At 39.7% G+C, this 24,892-nt stretch overlaps 1 protein-coding gene and 1 long non-coding RNA gene across 16 annotated transcripts in view; one reads left to right on the top strand and one right to left on the bottom strand.

Moving 5' to 3' along the window:
* epb41l2 (erythrocyte membrane protein band 4.1 like 2) overlaps window positions 1-8,104 on the top strand; it is a 55,026-nt gene extending 46,922 nt beyond the window's left edge. For 14 of the 15 annotated variants that reach the window (XM_032586142.1, XM_032586135.1, XM_032586136.1 and 11 more), the window contains 5 exons: window positions 1,122-1,250; window positions 1,535-1,633; window positions 2,288-2,368; window positions 3,111-3,225; window positions 5,422-8,104. In XM_032586142.1, the coding sequence (XP_032442033.1) occupies window positions 1,122-1,250; window positions 1,535-1,633; window positions 2,288-2,368; window positions 3,111-3,215 (414 nt within the window). In that variant the 3' untranslated portion in view covers window positions 3,216-3,225; window positions 5,422-8,104. The remainder of the gene's footprint in view (window positions 1-1,121; window positions 1,251-1,534; window positions 1,634-2,287; window positions 2,369-3,110; window positions 3,226-5,421) is intronic. The other variant, XM_032586139.1, reaches the window with a different exon arrangement.
* A 125-nt stretch (window positions 8,105-8,229) lies between these two features.
* LOC116734641 (uncharacterized) lies at window positions 8,230-13,914 on the bottom strand. Its single transcript, XR_004342248.1, has 3 exons — window positions 13,484-13,914; window positions 10,916-11,097; window positions 8,230-8,862 (listed from the first exon to the last, which is right to left on the bottom strand). It is a non-coding gene; the product is annotated as an uncharacterized LOC116734641 (long non-coding RNA).
* Window positions 13,915-24,892: the final 10,978 nt, after the last annotated feature.

The following is a 24,892-nucleotide window of genomic DNA, read 5'->3' as shown; positions in this document are numbered from 1 at the left end:
TGGGGCCTAAGTGGGAAATGCAAGATGCTTTTAGGTGTGCGCGTTTTCATTTTGCATGCTGATTTTCACCTTTATGAGCTGTGCCTGTGTGTCCTTTATTGTGTTTGGCAGTGCCGCTGCTCCTCATATTTGTGGAAATCGCCATTGCCAAGCACTTTGGAAATGCCACCCACTCATCTGAATGCCACCTTGTTTACATTTCAATAGCCGCTTTGTTTTCCAGTCATTAGAGCCCTGCTGGCTTTATTGGCTCATGTTCCCTTCATGTTGGTGCCGTCTCATGTTCGGAGTTGCATGTTGACACCCAAGAAAGTTCTGTGGTCGGTGCTGCTGCTGTAGCTGCTAGTTATCTTCTCTTAGCTAGATTGTAATTTGCTTTTCCTGGCATGACGTTGCACGAGTTTAAGAGCCCTCGTTCCACCTGCATGAATTTTATTGCATGTGTGCTTGTGTGTGCGCTTTGTTTACATACCTACACTTTATGATACGCATGGACTATTTACAGTCCCTTGCAACAATACTCAAAACTTCCACTTCATTGCCTTTTTTGAGGGATTTTATGTGCGAAGCTAAAACAAATTAGTGTATAACTGAAGTTTAGGAGAAACTTTATGCATATTTTATTTTTCTTTGATTAGGTCACGTTCTATATGTTTGCTTAGTCTCCTACGTGACTCTGCAAACCTCTTTTTCAATAATTAGGTGACTGACTTCTAAAAGCTATTGGTTGTTCTGGATTTTATTTAGGAGCCTCAGAGTTAACAAGTTCATGCCACACATCTTAGATTTTTAGCCATATATTATTTCTCTGCAGCTTGAACTATCAATCACTACTTTGTTTTGGTCTGTCACATAAAGTCCCAATAAAATACAGTAAGGGAAGCAACACTTTTGCAAGGCACTGTATATTATCAGTACTTACACAAAGTCACTTTTGTTTGGTACCGTTGTCTTTGAAGCCAACTTCTCTTAATTTTGTATTAAAGTGACAACTACCTTGGAAGTAATTCTGATGCCAAAGACGTATTATGTGTCTATTTATTTGTTCCCAAAGCAGTCTCATATTAAACCTATTAACTGTCTCTCCTTCCCGCTCACTCCTGTCTCTCCTCCCTCCCCAGCCGCCTGTGGTAAAAACAGAAATGGTGACTATATCAGACACGTTTGCTGCCCAGAAAACTGAGATAGCCACAAAAGAAGTGCCCATCGTGCACACGGAAACCAAGACCATCACATACGAGGCCGCACAGGTGCACACTTAAGAAGCACAGGGAGTTTTTCTTTTTCATATTATTATAATTATTTCTTTCCTCTGTGTACTTTTTTTTAATTTAATGACGAAAACCCTTTAGTTTAATATACTGCAAACCTTTTTATTACTTGTGTTACAAAGTGCTTCCTTTTCTAGCAGCAGGGCATGGCGCCACCAGTTATTCCTCCATCCAAAGAGAAAAAAAGTCTTGCATTGTTGAGATGAGTTCAAGAATTTGCTGATGTGGAGCCGATGATCTCATTTTTTCTCTCTTTTACTCAGTTGGATGGTAATGGTGATGGTGAACCCGGAGTGTTGATGACCGCTCAGACAATCACCTCTGAGTCTTTGTGTACCACCACCACCACGCACATTACCAAGGTACAGAACATGATTATGCATTTTCATGTTGATAGAATTTAAATCTTACAGTACACCAGTTCTTCTTTTTTTATGTCTTAAACTTCTGAGTTCAGGATCTTAAGTTTCAAGTTGTATTCATATATTTTCCATCATTTTAAGATTGATTTATTTATCTATTAAATTTGGTTAACTTCTGCCTTTTGGTTGAAATATATGGATATTTTTGTTCCATGTTTTGAAGTTATGGATAGATTGTACTCTGCTTTGAGAAAACTCCAAGGGACATTTTGAGGCACGGCAGCAAACGAGCATCATAGTCGAACTTTTAGCCTTTTCTCCTCTAGGCTGCAAAAGATTTTGACTCTTGCAAACGATTTATCTAGGAAATTAAATGTTCTTGACTACCTGTCCACTGCCCTGCTCGTTTATCACAAAAAACTGCACAATTGTTTGAGTTTAAATAAATCCTATTGAAAGCTGAAGAAACCCTGAAGTTAAACTGAAGCAGAGTCTGATATTTAAATTTTTTTTTTATGACGCCATCATTGTTTCATCTGTTTCGCCCCCCGGCTCTCCGCTTCCCTCTAAGCTGCGTCTCACCAGTCGGGCCATTACACTAACAAATAACCACATGTGACGGTCATCAAAGTCGTGTCCTCCGTTTTGTTCCAGACATTAAAAGGCGGGCTCTCAGAGACGAGGATTGAGAAGCGCATCGTCATCACCGGCGACTGCGACATCGACCACGACCAGGTGGGTTCTCAGCCCCTCTGCTCATCTCTAAGGTTTTAGCTGCAGCTTGTTGGGCCACTTTAACCTGACAAGATGTGAAAGGTTCTCTCTAAGATCGTTTCTTTAGATGTAGAGTGTAAAAGTGTTGGGTTTTTTTAATTTAAAAACATTTTTGGGTATTTAGACTTCTGGTGACATGTCAACATCTTGTTGCTGGCAGCCAGAGGGCGACTTCTTCTTTATCACTTTTTCCCTCCATTCTTGCCTTGTTGGATGTTTTTCTTTTGTTTCTGTTTTTGTCTAAACTTATCGATCTCCCGGTTCATTTGATTTGCTGTGTTTGCTTCCAAATGTCAGAGATTTTGTGTCTTCTGTTCTAAATCAGTTTAGTCAAACTCAAATGAAAATGGACTGCCTTTGCATCTGCATGACTCTTGCTCTGTTGTTTGTTTAAGTTGCATGTCTGTTCGGTTTTGCTAAATTTTTAGCAAAAACAACCGGCTTGAGTTTCAGTGTTTTGGGAATTTATTCCAGTTGGAATAATTTCCTAATTTAAAGCCATTTTACTCTGTCAGTCCTCTTATTTACCATTCTGTCAACCCAAAAACGTAAAATGGTCCACTGATCTTTCATATGATGTTTTTTTAATGCTTCTTATTTCATTTTTTTTTCCTTTATTTAACACCATCATTTTGCCCTCCTTCCCCTCCACTGCCTGTCGTGCTCGGTGTCTCCCCTATGTGGCTGCCCTTGGGTACTGCAGGCACTGGCACAGGCCATTAAGGAGGCCAAAGAGCAACATCCTGACATGTCTGTTACCAGAGTGGTTGTTCATAAAGAAACTGAACTGGCTGAGGAGGAGGATTGACTGAACTCAGGTAATAATAGTGAGAGTTGCACTATTGTTATTATTGTTATTGAACCATTTTCTGTCTTACTGAGGTACTAGAAGAGTTTCGACGCAGCAAATTGTCTTGTATCGCAGCATCATAAATTTTAAACAACTCTAGCCTTTAGCTCCAGTAAATTTATTCACTCACATAAAGATTTTTTTTTTCTGGTGGGACATTTCATAGTGTTCCCTTATAACATTTCACAATGTTGAGAGAGGGTTCTTTCATCATTCCCATCTGCACAAATTTGCTAGATCATCCAGAGTCCTGACCCTTCCGCCCTCCATGAGCTAAGCTTCCAGGGTTTTAACAAGATTTAACCCGAAGGACTAAGAGCGTGTGTTTTCACTTATTAGTCTAGTAGACTCGGTTCGAATGGGGACCAAAATTACTACATTTATTACATTTTCAGTTACTGCGGTTATATACTGCATTTCACTTTGTCAAATAAACCAAACCATTTAACAAACCTGCTCCCCCCACCCTCGCCTTTGGTGGCGCTGCACCAAGAACCACTGAAGGAAACAACACGAATCCTCTGATGAAAACACCGAGCGCAACTTCCTTCTCCATGAAATGTAAACAAAAATGCAGTAGCGACAAATGTTATGTTTTCTTTTATTTCTCTTTTGCTTTGGCAAAAGACCACGAGCCATTTCTCCCACTAGCACTAGACTTGTGTGTTTGTTTTGGTCGTGTTTACCCAGAATGCTCTGCGCTGTAGTCCACTTCCTGCTTTTGGAGCGGTGTCCGGATCTCCTGCATTCACATATGTATTCGAATCGCGCCAGAGTTCACTTCAACCAAACCGAGATCTAGGTTTTTAGGCAGACCAGGTCTTTTTTTTTCTTTCCACATTCACACCTCCCCAGATGTACTGGACTTTCTAGGCAAGCGAGCTAGAGTTCAATTAAAGCGGACTTAACAATGGTAGTGGCCTTAGATGGTCATGAAAGACGGTTTAGTTTATGTCCATTAAACTATTTCTGTGTTGATTTAACCATATGTTTTGTATCTTTACGCGCGGAAAAACCCACTGATGCCACATTTTTAGTTTTCAGTTTCCACCAGATTTTCAATAATATCACCCTGGAATTCTTAAGAATTTATGAAAATAAAAAGGAAATAGGGCCTAAGTATCTCAAGCTTCCTAGTAGTGTTGGTTCCCTTAAATCTCAAATTATGGGGCGTGCTGTGGTGGCGCAGGGGGTTAGCACGCCCCACGTTTGGAGGCCTTAGTCCTCGACGCGGACGTCGTGGGTTCGACTCCCGGTCCTGACGACCTTTACCGCATGTCTTCCCCCCTCTCCTCACCCTCCTTCCTGTCTGCCTACTGTAGAAAAAATACCAGCCACTAGCGCTGCAAAAACTCTTCAGAGGAAAAAAATGGAAAAAAAAAAAAAAAAAATCTCAAATTATATAGTGCATTTGATTTTCCTCTGAAGCTAGATATAATGTCACACCTGACTCTAGAGTCTTCTAATTCTCAGTCTGGAAACAGTGGGAACTATTATCAGCATTACAATTCAATTACAGCATGTTTCTCTCCGCTTCGTGTTCAAACTCTGAAAAAACATGTTCACAAATATACAGTTTACAGCACTATGTTTGCCACCAAAGAAACAAAACCCAATAGAAGAGCTAATAAATAATTGATACCAGCGAATATCGCTACGGTCTGAATGCGTGTCGGCTTTATTGGCTACTAAAACGAACACACTGATTTTCCCACGAGGGTTTTTAGCTGAAGGCTTTTTTTTTATGGCATTCTTCTAAAAAAAAAAAAAAACAATGGGTATGTTTATAGGGTCCAATTATTGCTACAGAGGCTTAGTTTCATTTAGCATAAATATATTATAATAGCATAAAATGATGCAGTTTTAGTTCTGTTTATTTAAAAAAAAATGTTTTTGCTAAAAGTAGATTTTTTTTCCCCCTCCGACTGGAACTAAATGGTTGATTATTCTGACATTTTTCACATGCTGCTGCAATAAAAGGACTTTTTGCACATCTTTACCAGTAAATGTGAAAGGTGATGTAGCTGAAAGTGGAATGAGAGTGTAGGTCTGTGTGTGTGCGTGTGTGTGAGGAATTTTTTTAAAAATGGTGTGTTCTGTGAAAGGAGTCGGAGTGTTTCTGACCACAGAGCTGCAGGCTGATTGCCCCCAATCTGCTTTCCAGAACTGAAAGACCAGCAGTGACCCTTACCTCTTCTGACAACATCTTCATCACTTTACAACAACCAAGCTGCACTGCCAAAGGGAGAGAGGAAGAGGGGGAGATAAGGATAGGAGGAAGAGGCTCAATCCGGGGAAGAGGGGATTGAAGATGTCACTCTCATCCCAGATGGTCTTTCAGACATTTGTTTTGGTGCATTTCAGTTTCTCGTTGCAAAAAAGAGAAAAAAAAAACTATCCTCTCTCTCTCTCTGAGGGAACAAAAAGAACCACTTTGTTAGCTTAACGTTTGTAGCTTCTATTCTTTTATATTAGAGCGTTTTCTTTACCTGGTTTATAAAAAAAAAGAGAGAGAGACTATAGTGTTTGTTGCGTGTTGCGAATATCAAATTAGGCTTCTGCTGATCTCCAACACGCCTGACATTCAAGAATACTTCATCTACGTCTCTATTATTACATCAGCAAAACTCTAAAATGTCCCAAAATTACGTTAGCATAAAACGAAGCCAATGGCTTCAGACTGAAATAGCCTCAATCCAGGTCCTATTGCTCTAAAGAGAGAGGTTATTTTTAGTGAATTCCTTTGAAAATGAGTTTCAGTAAATTACAGCTCCTATTTTCCTTTAAAAAGGTGTAAATGCAAAGAAAAATATTTAACTCATTAATGCGGTTTGAAGAACATAGAAATAAATCTTTTTTTAATTTTTTACCTTATAAAACAATCAACGCAAGCTATTTCACATTAATGCTTTTTTATTATTATTATTAATCACACAATGGCAGGAGCTGTAATTTACACATTGCAGTAAATCATCCAGGTTTTTGGATTTTTTTTATTTTATTATTTTGATGTTGTAAATGTAGCTTATTCATCCACATTCCTTGTGTCGTTGCCAGCTGCTCAGTAAGTTCATCTTCAGTTCAGCTCTCGTTTCATTTCACCGACACAAGGAGACGTTTTATCACTCATGTTTGCCGTGAAATTACATAAGCTTCAAAAGCAGAATGTGATGAATTTCACAAATCGACACTGAGATGAAGTTGAACTGAAAATTAGCAGATTTCAACGCTGGTCGATGCATCTCTTGTACGGAAAAGAAGACGGAAGAAAAATGAAGGTTATTAAAAAAAAATAATAATAAGAGCAGCTTTTCAGTAGCTTAGCGCCTCGTTGGGTTCATCTACTGTACAACACTAACCATTCCTGCTGGGCCCCAGGGGAACATGGGAGATTAAACTGACATTTTAATGGGAGAGACGACTGGTAAACTGGACGATTATTGGGAGAGTGCCAACCGATACCTCGGGAGTGAAAACCAATTGAAGCGGCGATACAAGTTGGCCTTACTCTGTGCCGGTTCCAGCGCGGAGACGCTTTATTTTCAGAGAATATCTCCATGCAAAATTTCATTTCGTTTAAATTATTCAAAGCGAGCCGCGGAGCAGCGAAGGTACCAAAACGAAGACGACTTGAAACCAGTTCTGTCCCAGATTCAAACTAGTGCAACTTTTACACGTTCGCTGTAACTACAAACCTGCTTATTGTCGTAGTTCTTCACTGTTCACGCCCCGGCTGCTTTTCATATCCTTTTCATATCCTGCTACACATAACACTAAGAAAAAAGCCTGTTAAAAGACGATAAAGCATATGGGATTGAATCACGCCTGCTTCACCCTTTTTTTTCTGTCAACTTCAGCCAGCTTAGAACAGGCTGACTGGTGTCTGTGACTGGTTTAGGTTTAGATTATCTCAACTGAAATAATCTGACTTCATCATGCTGCTGGATGTGTTGTAGCTGGTTTAGTGCAACCAAACGTTCTGCTCTATTCAAGCGTGTTTTCGAGCGGTTCCCATTGCACAAAATACTAGAGGGGTAAAACAGTCGGTACAACATCAGAACGCAGCTTAAAGAGGGAGGAAGTTACAGGGCCTGAAGTGCTCTTTAAACCCACAATGAATTTCTATGTTGTCTTTTTCAAATTTTTGTAGAATGACACCAAATTACACCGTTTTTATTCTGAGAACCTTGAAGAAAAGGCTTTGTTGTTCAAACGGACTCCTCTGAGAAAACATGTTCCACTTCTCTTTAATTGGACCTTTTTAAAACGATGTTTCAAGTAATACAGCTTTTTATAAACATCCAGTCTGGAAAGCGTAACATGTCCAGTGGACTGCGAGGCTAAAGAAAGGAGAAAAAAAAAAAAACTTTCTGAACACAGGTCTTACTTCAACTATGCAGCTAAATAACATTCCACGCGGGGAGGGAGCTTTGACTTCTAATCCTCTTGCAAAACAGAAGGAAAAAATAAATGTGAAAAAAAAAACCAAATCAAAGCACTCATCTCTAGGCAGCTTTGGAAGTGGCCGCTGCTCCACATAGGAAAATCTAATTAAATAAATCTGTAATGCCACATCAGCTGAATCTGTAGAGTCTTCTCATGGTTCGTCTTTTCTCTGTGAAACTGGTCTAGTAGTTGGGAGGGTGGGGTCTGTCGCTCCACCTTCCTGCTTATTTGTAATATTGTCACTGTGTATTTTGTTGGTGAAGAAAAACCACTACAGATCAACTTGTTTCGTCACCTTTTCTCTGCTTCTGGTTCAGGGCTTTTCTCTTTGAACCCACCGCAGGAGGTTTTGGGGGAGGCGAGGTTGACTTTTCCAAAAATGTTTGTGGCTTTAATAAAAAAAAAAAAAAAGATCCGAATTTTAATCTTTTATTCAGATTACGAAGCTGGTGATCATTACTGCCAGCTGATTTTAAATTTGTCATGGATTTTAACTGAAATGTCTTTATAATCAGATTGTTATTGGAGGAATTGTATTCTCAGGCTTTATTCCCCACAATAACGGCACATTTTTTTGTATCTCACCTAACAAGAAATAAATCTTAAGACGTTTATGAAGACGGACATTTTGAAGAAATTAACTAGCCACCTCTTTGCTTCCTGCTACCAACACATCACTGGTAGGTTGTTTAGTCTAGCTGCATAATCGTGTTGTCTCCTCACACGCAGCCACTCCTCGCCCCTGTGTAACACTGTTCAAATAAACAATTGTTATACTCTGAAACACTTCCAGTCGTCTTTTTTTTTTCCCCAGACACTTATTTTATTTATATTAAAACCTAAATAATGCAAACTGTCGTACATAAGCTGAGAACTGTGTAGAAGATCAGTATCATACATAATATGAACAGTACAGTATCCAATTTTTAAAAAAACGCTGCAAAAGAGTTATTACACATTTGGAGATGTATCCACAATTTCCACACCGAGTAGTGTTCAAATATTATATGTACATAAGTCAAATTTTGTCCGTCACTGTTAAGAGATTCCTGTCAGGAATAGGAATGTGATCCAAAACTTCTCCTCTGACTGGCACTTTTGTGCCTCTGCCTGTGGATGGCACTTCGGTCCTGCTCAAACCTGGACAGATCCCCCTCAGCTGGGGATGAGAAGAAGGAACAGGGAACAAGACAGAAAATATTGGTTTAATGCTAATTGTATAAAGCAAAGGATATATTGAGTAATGTTCATTTTAGTGGCTTAAAATTCAAATTAGTTGTAGTAACCATTTGGGTGGTTTCACTACGGTTCTGAAAACTTATGAGTATTACAGGTGATACTCGGACCAAGTGGAGCATCACAAGCTAATCATTTAATTCTCTGCAATTTGTACTTCTCAGTACTTTTCTAGCCTCCAGCATTATGCTAATTGAAGGCGGTTTTTGTTGAACAAATGCTAATACAGTGATTTTTAATTTGGCTATTATGCACAACGCAGCCTTAGGATATGTTTTTTGCTTACAAATGTTTCCATTTCTGATTCTAATAGACCTCGCTCAGTTTTTTCAACTAGAAACTATAGAAGATCAACATCCGAGTAAAAATTTGATTGATTAAATAGCATCACCTCAACCAAGCCAAGAGCTTACTATGGTGACATTTATTATTTAAAGTTAGGAGAATTATTGTATTGGGTTAAATATAATATATATATTTTTTTACCACTAAAACTGTATACAAGACTTTGGAATATTCCAACATTTTTTTGTTTAGCGGATAATGCTAAACAATGTGACTTGAGAGTTATTACCAGTAAAAGAAAACAATAATATTTTGTTCTTAACTACAATAAAACTAAATGTTAGTGTTTTGTTGCGTAAATTAACTTAGAAAGACAAGTTTTGTTTTGTTTTTTTTTTAAACCCCAGATTTTATGACGTAAACATTTGTTTCCTAGCTTTGAAGCTAGTTTAGAGTTAGCTCGCATGTTAGCTCGTTTTCCTGTTTATTAAATCTGTTAGCATTGGATCATTATGTAGTTTACAAATAAAATGTCTTGAAGAGGGGGAAGCACTGCAGCACTAAACGGAAAAGAAGTATTTAAGAATATCTATGTAAACTTAATACTTTATAGGTAAAGGAGGCAATGATCACACAAAAAAAAATCTGCCAACCTTTTCGTAGCTGTTGTAAAAATAGTAGCTAATTTAATCATAGTGAACCACCAAAGGATTTTCGCTCTAGAAGCACATCTGGGGAGATGTTTTGCTAATAGTGAAATGGGACATGACAGCCATATTTAACTGATGATCAGTGAATGGCTGTAAACTGGGCGGCCTAATTGATTAGATCTGCTCCAGGCATAAACAGCAGATGAGATTTTCATGTTGACTGATTCAAGCTTGTTTACTCTGGACATCTTCAAAAGCTTTTGATTTCATAGCTATTGCTTTAATGTAATTGGGCATCCCCCCCCCCCCCCCCCTCAAATCTACTAGCAGCCGGATCAGATGGCCAAAGTAGAGTCACGACTTTGTTTATGGGATGTGAACGACTGAATGCGTCTGTCTGTGTTTTATGTCCACACAGAGAACAAAGGGACTCAGGTTAATTCGGCAGAGCAGCATTTGTGACCAAGTCCCAGAACACATGTAGAGGGAAGAAAACAAATGTTTCTGAATATTAAAACTATTACTGACAACCGCGCCATTTTGGTTCAGATACACACACGTTACACCATAGGACCACAGCTGTGTAACCATCTTAGTTATCTGTTCCATCATGGTTTAGATTTATCCCTAAAATGTCACAGTGCTGAGATTCAGGTTTGTTTTTTTTATCCCCCCCAGGAGCCAATTTTGGCCATTTTCGCTTATTTTATATATATTTTTTGGATGCAGCTTACTCAGGACCCAAAGATATTTCTTCGTAGCCGCAGGCGACGAGTTGTCATGTGCAGCTCAAATAAACCTAGAGGTATGAGTAATCCCTGGCCTGCTGTTAGCACTGTGTGCTTGGATGACGCTAGGAAATAGCAAAGCCTTTCTTGCACATTCTTGTAATTGGCTGCTCCTCATTCTGGGATGAAATGAAAGTTTTTGCGTCCCTGAAGGACCCGCCTGCTGCTGCGGTGTCTGTTTAGTTGCGTTCGCCCGTATTACATATAACGGAGAGTTATTCTAGATGCCACGAAGACCTAAAATCGCGCCCACCCTGTCTGAGCTTCCAGCTGAAGTAGACGATTAGTTGCAGCAGCAGCAGACAGACTGACAGGAACAGCAACAATCCAAACAGCCAGAGAGGAAGAAAGCTGTCCGTGTCTCTGTGTGTGGCAGCCTGTTGCAGGAAAAGGGCCAGATCAGCCCAGGGGCCACTCAGCACCTCCATGCTTGTTCTAGAAGAGAGGAGTGGACATCAGGGTTGATGTGACGTAATGGATACGAGGCAAAAATCTGTGTTTATGTATTGTAGGCATATTGACATGTAATTTCACAATTTTTCACAAGATATTTTATTACTCTAGTCCGAGGGCCTGAAATAAAGTTAAGCGTTCAACAGGCTAAACATAAAGCTGTGTTTTTAGTCTCAATTTCCTCCCCCTCATTTTCACACTTTACATGTTCTTGGATATAAATAGTACACCCATGCGCTGCATTCATTTCCAGCCCCATTTGTCACCACAGCTTAATTTAACGGGCATGTGTTCAGCGGCTCACTGACCCAGCAAGCAGACTTCGTAAAGAGCGCCTGGTTTGGGTTAACATAAAACAACGTGGCTCGCCTCATAACGGACCCCTCTCGCAACACGCTGCTCCATTTCTGCGTCCAACTCTGCCGCAAAACATGCAGTCACAACGTAAAAGAAACCTGCAGCCTTCAAAGGTTCTCCGAGTTTCTGCAACTGCATGAATGAAGTCTTATCTGCTGCATTGTTTACCGTTAGACCTCCAGCTGGTAGGTAAATGAAGACAAGGGTTTTGGTTAATTTTCCATGTTCAAACAGCCTGAAGCACACAGAGCAGCTCAGAGGAGGCGTTTGAGTGGAGGGCAGACGCTTTGATTACGCAGAAGCTCACAGAGTGCAGCACTGCACGGCTACTGTAAGCGCCGCCTTCACTAACTACGCTGTCACATTAACCACAAATAATCTACAGCCATCAGCTGGTCATCATCACATGTGATTTGATGTGACTTATGAAGGGTTGCATTGCGTAAAAACGATTCTTCGCAGCTTTCACATCCCAGGAAAGCAACGACAAAATCAGATTGCGGATTTTTCAGAAAAACTACTGAACTCCACCAAAGATTTTCACCTCAGACTCTTCAGGTCTCATCAAGTGCATTTGGGAACGAGAAACCAGAGGAGAAATGTTTGGCCGGACGTTGCGCAGCACATTGGCACAAACGCTTCATGCTTGCTGCGTAGCACGGCGGGGGAAGGTCAACGGACTTGGCTAGTCTTGCAGCCGCATCACCTTTGGCGGTCATTGAACTTTTAAAGTTTGTCCACTTGCAACGAATAGAATGGATGTTTCCATGTGACGTAGACTTTTTTGTAAGTGGGAAAACTTGATAAATTAGTGGCGCGTCAGATCATCTCTGGCTGCTGGGTCACACAAGCAATGAAACACGTCTTCTAAAAAGCAAACTAAAAGATGTTTCTATTCAGTCTGGTTTTTAGTTTAACCTTCATTTTTGTTGTTGTTATATCAACCGTTTTAGTAAGCGTAACTTCAATGATTGTGTGTAGTTTTGGTTATTTTAGATTTTACAAAAACTATATTGACGCTCAGATACTTGCGTTTATGCGTTCAGATTTTTAGAACTATACTTTGTTTTTCACATTTACTTCTGGTACTTCCTCACTAAATTCGTTTTCTTTTAATATAATATAATGTTTATAATATAATGTTTACCAATCTATTTGGGTTTTGCAGATTGTCAGAGTCTGATCCTTCCTTTTCTGCCAGTTTTTAAGCTCAGAGAAACACTTTGCATTGCAGCTGTTTCTTTGAAAACGAGTCTGCCTTGTTGTCAGAGTTGATCCTAAAAGCTTTAAAATGATATATACATATATATATGTATATTTTATATATTTGATGTTTCAATTTTAATCATTTTAACACCTGCTATGTCCTGAAATGTAAAACATAGACTGGAAAGAGGAGAGCAGCATCAGACCTGCTTTCTGAGTCCGGTTACTATTGTTTGACTTTAAATTATTTTCTCTCTTTCCAGCTTAACAGTAAAAATGTTAAACTGTTATTGTGGGAAATGTGCAGGCAGCATCATAGCGGATCACCGGACGCGTAAAGCCATAAGTGTGTGTGTGTGTGGGGGGGTGTGGGTGTGTGTGTTTTCCACGTCAAATCACTGAACTTTTACGGCGACAGTTTTTCAAAGTTTGAGTTCATTTGCAATAGCCGCCCACGTGTGTGATTTCGACCGACTGAAGTGCTGCAGGACCGTGGTGCTGGTAGTTATTTCTGGGTCGCATTTCTACCTGTGAAATTACCGAAATTACATCCGAGAGTGCACTTTATGCACTGAATCGAAATTAAAACTCTTTGCTCCTGAAGCAAACTGCCATGAAATTAGTCTGTTTTTCCACCCACCGACGTCTGGTGACAAAAGCCGACGGCAGTAAAAAAAAATATATATATATATATATAGAGAGAGAGAGAGGGAAATGAAATCGAGACTCTCGTTCACTTGCAGGGCACGCTCCCAAACTCAACGCTCCTGTTGTGGAACGGGAAACAAAAAAGACATGCACTCACAGTTTTCAGGATCCTTCAGTGTGTGGATGTACATGTTGCCAGGTCCAACCTCTGCCAGAGTGTGACAGCAATTTATTTTGCAAAAAAAACAAAAACAACTAAAAAGACATTCTTGCTCTGAGGCCTAATCTTTTCCTCTGCTTTTGCTATTTGGTCAAATCTGCCGCTGTTCTAGACTCCCCGCCACTCTCCCTCTGTTGTCAGTGTGAACTTTGTTCTGTTCCAACAGTCCAGCCTTGTGATTAGTAAGAAGATTAGCTATCCTGGCCTGAGTGTGAGACTTTGCAACGTTGAGATACTGCAGCAGGGTTCCTTCACGTTTCGGCTTCCTCCAAAAGAGCTCAAACATTTGAAAGGGGGTTCTTTATTTTATATTGAGCGCTTTGCGTGCACGTGTCCAGTCTGAGCAAAGGCTCCGGTCACTGAACCTCAGGACTTTGTACTCGCTGCCTCACAAAACGCTCAACCACACAGAGACTCTTTCGCCTGCTTGTCTCGATCCTCCTTTAAAAAATGGACTTCCGGTCCATCTGAGCTTAAAGCTTCTGCCTCCGTCTAATTGTATCTCTGCAAGCAAACCCATTGTTTCCTCCGCTGGTCAAACACAACATTCATGGTGGGGCGTTGAATTGCTTTTCTGTGTTTTGTTTTGTTTTGTTTTGTCTTTTTCAGTTCAGCCCCACCGTTTCCTCTCTATTTATACATTTATATTTCATGAACGTTGCAACATTCGTAGAATCTTTTTGTCGTTTTTTCACCTTTTATTTCGCACGCAAGCTGAATGAAAATTCATCTTTTCTTTCACTTTGCAGCTTTTCCATAAAGCCTTGTCTAATCTAGATAAGTGAACCTTTTGGGTTGAGTTCAATAAAGAGTAATAACTGTATTTCTAATGTGATGTATGAGGGGGGGAAAGAATGCAGAGAAAAATTGACACTTTTATACAGTTATTTGTTAAATTAGGTCAAATGCCTGTCAAATATTAAGTCCAGTCATCATCATTAAGACGACGGCGTGATCCGGAAAATCTTTCACTTCCAACTGAAGGAAAGTAACCCAAGCATGATGCTGCCAACCACCTGAAAGAAAACAGTTTCTGAACTATTCAAATATTGCTACTGACCCACCATGTCGGTATAATTCACCTTTGTTTGACTGTGTTTAGTTTTACGTCCTATCCAGTAGCCTGAGCATCGCTCTCCTGCAGGCATTTAAAACTGATTGCTTATCAATTTGAGGCCAAATTTCACGAGTTCAGAACGATCGTTTGAAAACGCAAATTACCCTCCCAACTCTTTATCTCAGTCATCTGTGAACAAGTAAAAGCATTGTTTGCTGCAAACAAACAAACCAAAAAAAAAGAGGAATTGATCGTGCATAAATGTAAACAATCTGTTGGATTTCTTTTCTTCTTCTTCTTCTTCTTCACATATTTAACTTTAATGTCTTTCCCACCAGCCAGGTCCATTACTGAAAGAAAAACCGCCTAAATGATCCTATCAAAATGCAGCTCCGTCTCAAATCTCTCCACCAGATGTTTCATTTAGCCCGTTCCTAATAAGCTCCTAAAAATCGCAAGTAAATGTAACCAGGTGAAAGAATGGGTACATGTCAGAACTGTATTTTGTAAACCCTGTTTTGCTTTGTTTCGCCAACTGGTTGCAATTCTTGTTTTTGCCAGCATGTGGTGCTGCTTTACAGAGAGGTCAAAAGATTTCAGGAAGTAGAAAAAAACCCCTCTTGTGTATGTATCGTGGCATTCTGAGAAAAGCGGAAGAGAAGGACATTTTTGTGTGCCGAGACCTGGTGAAAAGGATGACTACATGGCCACCTGAGCCCAGAATCCAAGTGTTCGGTAATGTCGAAGCTGAATTATCTTCCGTGACCAAAGTTAAGGAGAGGATGTTAATGTTATGTATTTCTTTGTTTGTCCTCTAGAAGTGCCACTGCCGTTTGTAAGAGTTTTAGTTTTGTATGTGAAGCTACGTTGCTACATGTGAGCCCGCCATTTTCACCGAAGCTGAGGCTTGATGTTGACAGAATATGGGTCATTTACATTTGCTTCTTTGCAACTCAGAAAGAGAGAAAATGTGTTTTTTTTTCCATTTAAAAACAATAAAGACCCATTTTATTTGAAGCTGCGTGTGCTGCATAAGTCCCGGCTTCATAAAAAACAAGAAAAAAGGAAAAGAAAAAGCTCTAAGTTCACCGTTTACCATCTCACCACCGCCGGGACGTCAAAGCACCGATGTTTATTACGTTTGATTTCAGCGACCTTTGCACTAAGTTGGCAAAGGAAGATGTTTTTTTTCTTTTGTCGTAGTTTTTTTGTTTTGTTTTTTGTTTTTAACCCTGTTTACTGTCACGTCTCGTTATCGGTGCTTCTGTGCTATGACGTGTCCACACTGCTTGTGTTCTATTGGAGATGTAGAACCGCCCTAATCATGCAGATTTTTATTTATTGGTTGTTTATGTTGTACAGCAGAGCTGCTCCCATCTCAATCAGGCTCGTTTTCGTAAAACTCACATGGCGTCAGTGCCGGTCGGCTAATTGAGCGACGACATTGTGAGGATCAAAATAAATATCGATCGCCTTTGTGTGATCAACAGATAGTTGTTTCTGGAGAACTGTGTGTCTCCATTTCCTCCGCCGCCTTTTGGCCTTTTGATCGATCAAGCGGGGCTAAGTACGGAAAACTCCCACACGTCTTTCTACAGAAAGTTTACAGATCTTTGTTTCTCCGTTTCTGTTTCGCTGTTTGTTCGGAGAATTAATTACGTTTAGGCATTTTGCTGTTTATGTGTTTGTTTGTTGTCTGATAAATCACCACACATGGCTTTATTGGTTTTGCTTAGGCTTATAAGCAAAAGACAGAGCCTGCAGCCCTTTTAAATTTAAACAGTTTAATGTTTTAAAGTGGTTTTATGAGTTTTCTCTCGTACATAATTGTTCAATAATGGCCTTTTTTTTTATGGAAGAAATTGCCCTGCGAAATTAAATCACATGCCAACAGACTGCACAGGGAAACAACCACTAGAGCTACATCAGAGAAGGCAATAACTTTACTTTAAATTAGATTTATGCATCAAAATTCTAACAATAAATTTAAAAGAGGAGTTCAAGGTTTACCACGTTATCAGAAGAATCAGGATGTTAGTGTGCCATCAGTGATATACTCAGATATTACAGAGTTTAACAAATGTAGCGGTGAATGGGTGAATGAATGAATATTTATTTCAAACAAAAATTCATTAATTAGTAGTAAAAAGAAAAATGATAATCAGTTCAAAGAGGAGCAGGAAGAAGTATAAACTTCCATTTATCACCTTACTTCATGTCCCTGGTGCAAAAGAAATTTGGGTGAGCATGGTCTCTCCTTAATCTGTTTCAGTTTTATTCTATTGTGTATAATTTAGTGGACTGAGGTGAAGATGCAGTATTGTAGAAAAGAAATGATTACCCGAGTTTCATACTGAACTGAACCACTTCTGCTCCCCCCTGTAAACTGTCATCTTTCCTGCCTTCACTTGGTGCTTTTCAGGTAACGGCCTGGATTGATTCTCTGTGCTTCTGCTGGACGCTAAAAAGGAAGCGAAGGAAAGAACTGTGAGTTCTTTGTGAAACCGTCTACCCAGGATAACCTCTTATAAATATTTTCCTTTCATAAGGGATGACACGAACTGCAACCGAAGTGAAGCGGTTCGGCTTTGATGAACAGGCACCTGAATGGTGTCTTTCTGTAAAGAAATCAAATATCTTTTTTTATCATCCGACAGGTAATTTGTGCAAATGGCCGACGGCTTTTCACCTCTCTCAACTTATCTTCTGTTCCCAGCCACCTCTTGATTTCTTCATGAGCCACTTTGTTCCTTTTCTGACCGGTTTCATTTATAAGCAGCAAAGTTTGTCAGTATGAAGGAATCTAATTGGGCATTTGTGACAGTCAATAATTAGACTTCCCCCTGTGAAGCGCCACTGTGGCCCAGTGCAGTTTGTGGTGACATGAGGACTCTCAGTCTTTCTGAGTCCCAATTAGTGCACATGCGAAGTTAATAGGAGGCTTTTCCAATGTTGAGGAATAGATGTGATGCGGGGAATACAGGCATCTGGCTTCTTATAAAAACAAGACTTCACACACTTTCAAAGTAAACACTAGTCAAATCACATAAAAACATCAACAGGTTACAATTACGGTTTCTCACATGGCTCTCTGCCCAGGGCGTCATAGCTTAGAGACAAACAGCTGCTCAAATAAAAAATAAAAAAAATCTAATTTTTATGTCCAGTCAATGGAACTGATTTGCAGCTTACTCAGTACTAAATATAAAAAAAACGTTTTGTTTTGCTGAGTTTAAAAAAAAAAATATATTTTTTTTTTATGAAATCTGGAGTGAAATTGACCTGATATGTAGTTCAAAGTTTTTATCTTACACTTAACAAAAAATATTAAAACATTATTTAAGATTCATTTAAGATAAATTCCAATTGTGAAAACACAATAAAGAGCATTTTCAGCACTTCCTAAGTATTAGGACCACCTTAGGTTTGTGCGCAATACAAAGCATGATTAAAGATGAACATAGTTATTTTAGTTATTAAAGATGCTTTCAGTTGCAGCTGGCTAAATAAGGGGCTCAACAAGGGCAAAATTCATGCTCGAACTGCCACTGACAGTTAAAGGATAAAGGTTAGCAAGGATACAGAACATAAAATATAATAAAAAGAGATTCATTGTACACAGCGAGCACACTGCTTTCTGACATGACAAGCTGGGCCTCTCAGCTAGACAGTACTCCCAATTAAGATTACTGTGAATATTTTCTAACAAGCACCAGGCGGGCTGTCACCATGTTACTGTGTGATAGTGAGAGAGCGAGGGTGTATGCATGCTGAGGGGAATGCCTTTAGGATGATGGTGATGCAGAGTGACTATGAACATGTATTTCCCAACATTTTCTGGAATCTCCTACCTTGTTTTTTTTATTTTTGAGGGTGTGTGTGTGTGGGGGGGGTTGTGTGTGTATGTTGGGTGCTTTTGTGAATATGTTTTTATGAAACATATTCACAAAAGACACTCTCCAACTTCCGAGACACTCTCCAACTTTCCTCCCTCCTTGCCTGACTTGTTTAGCTTCCAGTTGTCATAGAAACCTTTTGGCCTTTTTAGCATAAGTTTTGTCAAGGGTCGCCAATGATGCTCATCTCCATAGTAACTGACTTAAAAAAAAAGAAGAAGAAAAGATTCAAACCTTCCAACAAGAAGTGTGACATTTACTTACAGGCATATTGCTGCAAGAATGTGCATTTTCTGGGACATTGAGCATTGACTGGCAGACATAAGACTAGGAGTTAAGAAAGTATTAATCTATACCAACGGTGTAGCAGCTGCAAATCCATAAATGTCTTATATGGGGCTATAATTTGATATGAACATATCACTGTTGATGGGTTTCCCCCCCATGCTTCCCATTTCACTCAAAAGTATCTTTACACAAGCAGTAGCACAAATGTTTTCTATAAATAAAAATGTGAAAATCAGGGAAAACAAAAGAAATCTCCTATTTTGTTTATTTACAAGCTACAGCACAGCTTGCCAATACAGGAAGTTCGAAAAGTGGTCTAAAACTTTAGTGAGCCATTTGGGAATAAGAGTAACATACATAAAGCTAATTTTTTTTTTCTGGGGTGCACTAGATGGAATTTCACAAAAAACATTTCAGATTTATACATTGTGAAAAATATGTATGCCCAATTTAAAATGTATACACACATCTACATATATGGAGAAAATTGCTACAACAACAGGTATGTTTTAAGATGTCAAACGTGGCTTTGTTAACTAAAAACACAACACCAACTTTCAAACACGGCAGTGAGGGCAGGCATCATCCCAAGGGCCAGTTTTACTGTCAGAGATTCAGGCGAATTTCACAAAGTAAATGAAATGACGAAAGACACATACCATGTCAACTCCATTTTAAACGTAGACACAGCAAGATTTTCCAATATTATAATTATCCAAAACATCCCAAACATTATCCAAAACATTTTTAAAGCAGGTCCACACTTAGCTTCGTCTGAACAATCAAGGAAATACAGGAGATAAAGTATGACTGGCTAAAACTACCAGTTATATAATCTAATAAATATGTAAGTTATATAAAATGTTTAAAAATTAGAATAAAAAAAGTAAAACAAGACCAGAGTTGAAACTGAGTCAAGTCTATTGACAACGTACAAATATTTCACAGCTAAATGAAGCTGTGCAGCTCGAGTATTCATACTGAAATCGTTTCCTTTCCAGTGGGGATCCTCATCATGTGTTTGTTTAAATTTGATTTCTGGGTAAATCTTTGTCCACAAACATCATAATAGAAAGGTTTCTCTCCCGTGTGGATTCTCATGTGAATGTTTAAACTTGATTTATGATTACATAAATATGATTTATGATTACTTATGATTGATTTATGGCTATATCGGTTCCCACATAGATCACACCAGAAAAGTTTCTTTCCCATGTGGATTCTCATGTGTGTTTTTAAACATACTCTATAGCCAAATCTCTTTCCACACTGATCACAAAAGTAAGGTTTCTGTCCTGTGTGGATAAACGTGTTTGTTTAAAGATGCTTTCTCTGTAAATGCTTGTCCACAAACATCACAATAGAAATGGTTTTCTCCTGTGTGGATTCTCATGTGAATGTTTAAACTTGATTCATGGCTATATCTATTCCCACATACATCACAACAGAAATGTTTCTCTCCTGTTTGGATTCTCATGTGGGTTTTTAAACCTACGCTATGGCCAAATCTCTTCCCACATTGATCACAAAAGAAAGGTTTCTGTCCTGTGTGAACTATCATGTGAGTGTTTAAACTTGATTGATCGCAAAATCTTTTTTCACAAAGATCACAGCAGGACAGTTTTTGTCCTGTGTGGATCGTCATGTGTTGGTCTAAACGTGATTTATAGCCAAATCTTTTTCCACATAAATCACAAGAGAAAGGTTTCTGTCCAGTGTGGATTCTCTTTTGTATATTTAAAGTGTTTTTTTTTCCAGTAAATGTTTTACCACGGTGTTCGCAGCTAATCCTCACTCCTGTCTGTACTTTCCTTTGTGAGTCAACATTTTTCTTCTTTGTAAAACACACATTAACCTCAGAGGTTGAAGACTCCATTTCTGAATGTGTCACATGTTTCTGAGGAGAGCGACCGTGAACAAAATCATCAGTACTCTCAGATGAGCTAACAGGTTTACGAACACTGTTTCTATCTGACTCAAGAGCTTTGCTCCCCTTGCAGGAATTGTGCCTGTCTACATCATCGTCCTCTTCCTTATCCTCGGCGCCTATTGAAATGAAACCGTCTCCACGATTTTGTCTAGTGATATATATTCCCCCATTATTCTCTTCTGGAAGCTCACTGCCTTTAATTTGGTCTTGATAAAACTGTGAGAGCAGGGGGGGTTGTTTATCATTTTCACTCTGTATTGGCGTGCCAGTGACTGGAAACCTGATAGCATTGATCTCCTGCGCCGCCCCAAGACTGATGCAGACTCCATCCTGTTTCCCCTCCAGGTGGTGGAGCTTAGGGTCATGCAGGTGAGCACAAGATCTGTGATATTCAGGGGCTTCTTCTTTAATCGCCATCATCTGCTTAACAACTGCAGGAAACATTGAAACACATTATACATATTAGAAAAGGTCACTTGAGTGAAATGCTCATCCTCTCTGGCTTCTTTAAAGAAGCTTTGGAGCAAAGATTTGTCTGTTGATTGTTTGTGTATCCAGTAACTGTAAACAAAGTCTGAAACTGGATTATCTGAGCTGTGGTGACGTTGCCAAAGTGGTTTTATTATCTCTAACCTGAGAGAAGGTGAATGCTTCATCTGTCTCTAGGCCAAGAACAGCAATAGCGTTTCACTTTACCCAGCCACCGCTGCGGGTAAACGGCTCCTTTGTTCATTGAAGCTGCAACTCATTAACCACCAGAAATTTTTCTGTTCACACAGTTCTAAGTAAGAGGCTGTGTTTTGGTAGAAGAAGCTACATCAACTGAGGAAGAAGAGGGAGCTGGTTCTAATGAAGGACAACAACCCAATTTATTTGAGCCATTTATTTGAGAATTGCGCAAGAAGGCAATGGCCAAGCTACTGGGAAAGTAGTTACCACTAAAAAAAAGACCCTTTAGGGAACTAGATAATTTGTATGTTTGAAATTAATGAAAGATTTTTGATATTAGGTAATATATACGGTTGTAGTAATCAAATCAAAACAAAAGATTAATTTCAGAATTAATAATTTAAAAGATCTGACTCAAAGATATCTAAACTGTGACATTATTTTTGGAGGAGACAACAAGATGGTAATGGATGAATGGCTGCATAGATCCCCTTAGAGATTTCAAAAACATCATTACAACTCAGAACGTGCGCTGGCTTTCCCACCACTGGCAATGATCAAAGAAATATTTTGCTAGAAAAATTAATTGTTTAAAAGAGTCACCAAGACAGAAATCCCCCAAATTAGTCTCTTTAGCTTCATTACTTGCTCACCGGCAAGTGATAGGTCGAAACAGTCCCTGTGTGCTACAGCTTCTACACATGTAACCTGTACACATAAATCCAGCCTTGGCTACAAGTATTTAATCTCTCCTTGAACTTTTGCCTCAGGGTGTTCCTGATGCCACACTTTTATGTACAGGAAGCAAAGAGCAGAGACGAGCAGAATACATTTTGTGACTAAAAGAAGCATAAAGGGCGGTGGGGGCGAAAAGAAAAACGAGTCGACAGATAATCAGGGAAAAGTGGACAAACAAACACCTGGTTTGTTTTCTCCCATGTGCTTTCATACAACACCTTCATGGTACTCAGAGCTGCTTTGTTGGTATTTCATCTCTGATTTGTGCATTTGGAAGCTGGAAGGCCACAAGGTGAAAAAGGGTAAGAGGATAATGAAAGTTAAAAAAAATAATTACGATTAGCCTCCACTTAGAGAGAGGTCGCAGAGACTGCGAGGGAAATCAGGGGCAACATTTCTCACAGATTAATCGGTTAATAACGGATGTCGCAGGAATCAGCAGTTTGAGTGTATTCGCAGAGATGAGAGCTGCTGCAGAGACTAATGGCAAGACAGACAACAAGAGGGGCTGGTGGGTGGACGTGTGAGACAGAAGGAGAGAGGAAAAATAATGAAGGCAGAGAAAATTTTATAAAATGGTGCAGGCAAATATTTCAGATTCTAACTCTGGTTGATTCAATCTGTTGTTTTGACAGTCGGCAAGAGACAGACAGAGTGCTGGAAATTACTAATCAGCCGAGAAGGAGGCACGATGAGGGCTAACGCAAGAGAGGACCAGACAGTGAGGGAGGACGAAGAAGGAAAGGGGTTCGTGGGCGGATGTGAGAGCGAGCGGCGATGAAGGGGACACCGGGGGAACGAGAGACGTGGGGTTGAACGGGCGAGGAGGAGAGAGGACACTGAAAAGTCAGGAGAGTTGCTGAGCGCACTTGCATATTTCATCTCAGCTGAGCCAAAGAGCAGAAGCTGCGAGAGCGAATAATGAAACAGGGGAAGCCTGAGTGAGGGAACAGCTTTGCACTGACTAATACTCGTTACTATAGCAGCGATTTAGCATCAGGGTTGGAGAGTGGTTACATAAGAGTGGCCAGTAGCATCCTTCATTAAATTTGCACTCGCATCTTGAGTAGGACCTCTATCCCGATCAGCTCATCGGGACTCTGCTTACCTTGGAGATGGAGGCTGGGGAGGCTGTTTTTAGCCTTCTGCACCACTTTGATGTCATCGTGCAGGTCTAATCTTTTAATCCCCAACTCCAAGATACATCCCCGATTCTCATAAGTCACAGTTATTAGTCTCTGTTCTGCTTGAAGTAAACGGGAGTAACATTCCAGCCACAAACGTGAACTGTTGGATGCACATTTCTCTGTACAGATGTGCAAGAAATAATCCCATAGTTCTGTTGGTTGTGTACCTTGAAAACATTTTTCCTTTATCTGTATTTAGATCAGGGCAACTGGCTTTTCAATATAGAAATATAGTGATCACATAAAAAATCAGAACTAGAGAAAGGAGTTTACTGAGAAACCAAGAAGGAATCTCCCTGCTGCAAAATCAACAACTTTAAGTTTGAGTTACACCTGCAGCTGCCCATAAGAACAACCCCAACGCCTTCTCGAGGCTTCTCTTGTAGTCAGAGGAGACAAACTTGAGCTATTTGACCACAAATAGTGTTGTGCCACCACTGCATGGTGTTGATAGCATTTATGCTGAGGGTCTATCTTCCTGGCAGCGATACTTACGCACAAAGAGGTTGGACTCTCAAACTTCAGTTCAGATCGGTGTTTAGACGATTGAGACAACGAGGAAACAACTGGATGTTCCAACAGGACAATGATTCCAATAGCAGATCCAAGCTGTGTCTGGAATAGATAAAGCTGGCGCAAAAGGTCAGCACCAGAGTGCACGGATATTTAACAAATTTCCTGCTATCATTTTTGTGTCAGCTGCCGCTTTGCTTTCTAAGCATCGCCTACAGAAAGTGGCTTAATGAAAATTGCGTGTTTTACAGAACAGAATGTAACCTGGCAGTTCGAAGTCAATGTAGCAGCTGTTTTTGTTTTTCTCTCCCCCTGGCAATCTGCACTTTATCTCAGTGACTGGAGCGTCAGTTGTGGAACACCTGGCGCGTGCCGTTTTTAGATAAGCAATAAAATGTTTTCACATAATCAGCATTAGTGAAGATAGTCTTGAGAATCATCACCTCCAATTGATGGTGAAGGTGAATATGTAAATTTTTAATCATGTGTTCATTTAAAAATAAAAAACAGCAACAAAAAAAGAACCCTAATTTGTCCACGGTCCGATCAGATGCGCTTTATGAGGGAGAGGAGGACAAACATGAGGAGAAGAGGGGAAAGAGAGAGAGAGAAAGGCAGCTTTTACTTGGATGTTTTACGTAACATTCACAAATATAAAGGAACTCTGAGGCTTTAAAAGGGTAGCTTGTAATTAAATGGTTCTCTCTTTGACATATGAGTGTGCTGCATTTTAATGCCGGCTGGCGCAGAAACAGGTAGACTGGAGACGGAAAGAGGAGCAGATAAAGATTTACACAGACAAAGAGTAAATCTGAATATGTGTTTGTGTGTGTGTGTGCGTGCGTGTGGGGGGGATTTAGAGAAAGAGAGAGAGAGAGGTGTGGAAAGAGAAACAGATTAAAAGGAAGGACTGAAAGGTTATCTCTAACTGTAATGATGCTCTTGTTGTGAGCGGGGTAATTTAACCTCAGACAAAAGGGAGGAGTGATGGGTGCCAGAGAGAGAGGAGAGATTGTTTTTTCCTGTTTAGTCAGGAAGGTTACGATGACACAGAGCAGAGATGATGAG

The sequence above is a fragment of the Xiphophorus hellerii genome, chromosome 15 (assembly GCF_003331165.1).
Source record: "Xiphophorus hellerii strain 12219 chromosome 15, Xiphophorus_hellerii-4.1, whole genome shotgun sequence".
Lineage (NCBI taxonomy): Eukaryota > Metazoa > Chordata > Actinopteri > Cyprinodontiformes > Poeciliidae > Xiphophorus > Xiphophorus hellerii.
This window is presented reverse-complemented; position numbering and strand designations above follow the sequence as displayed.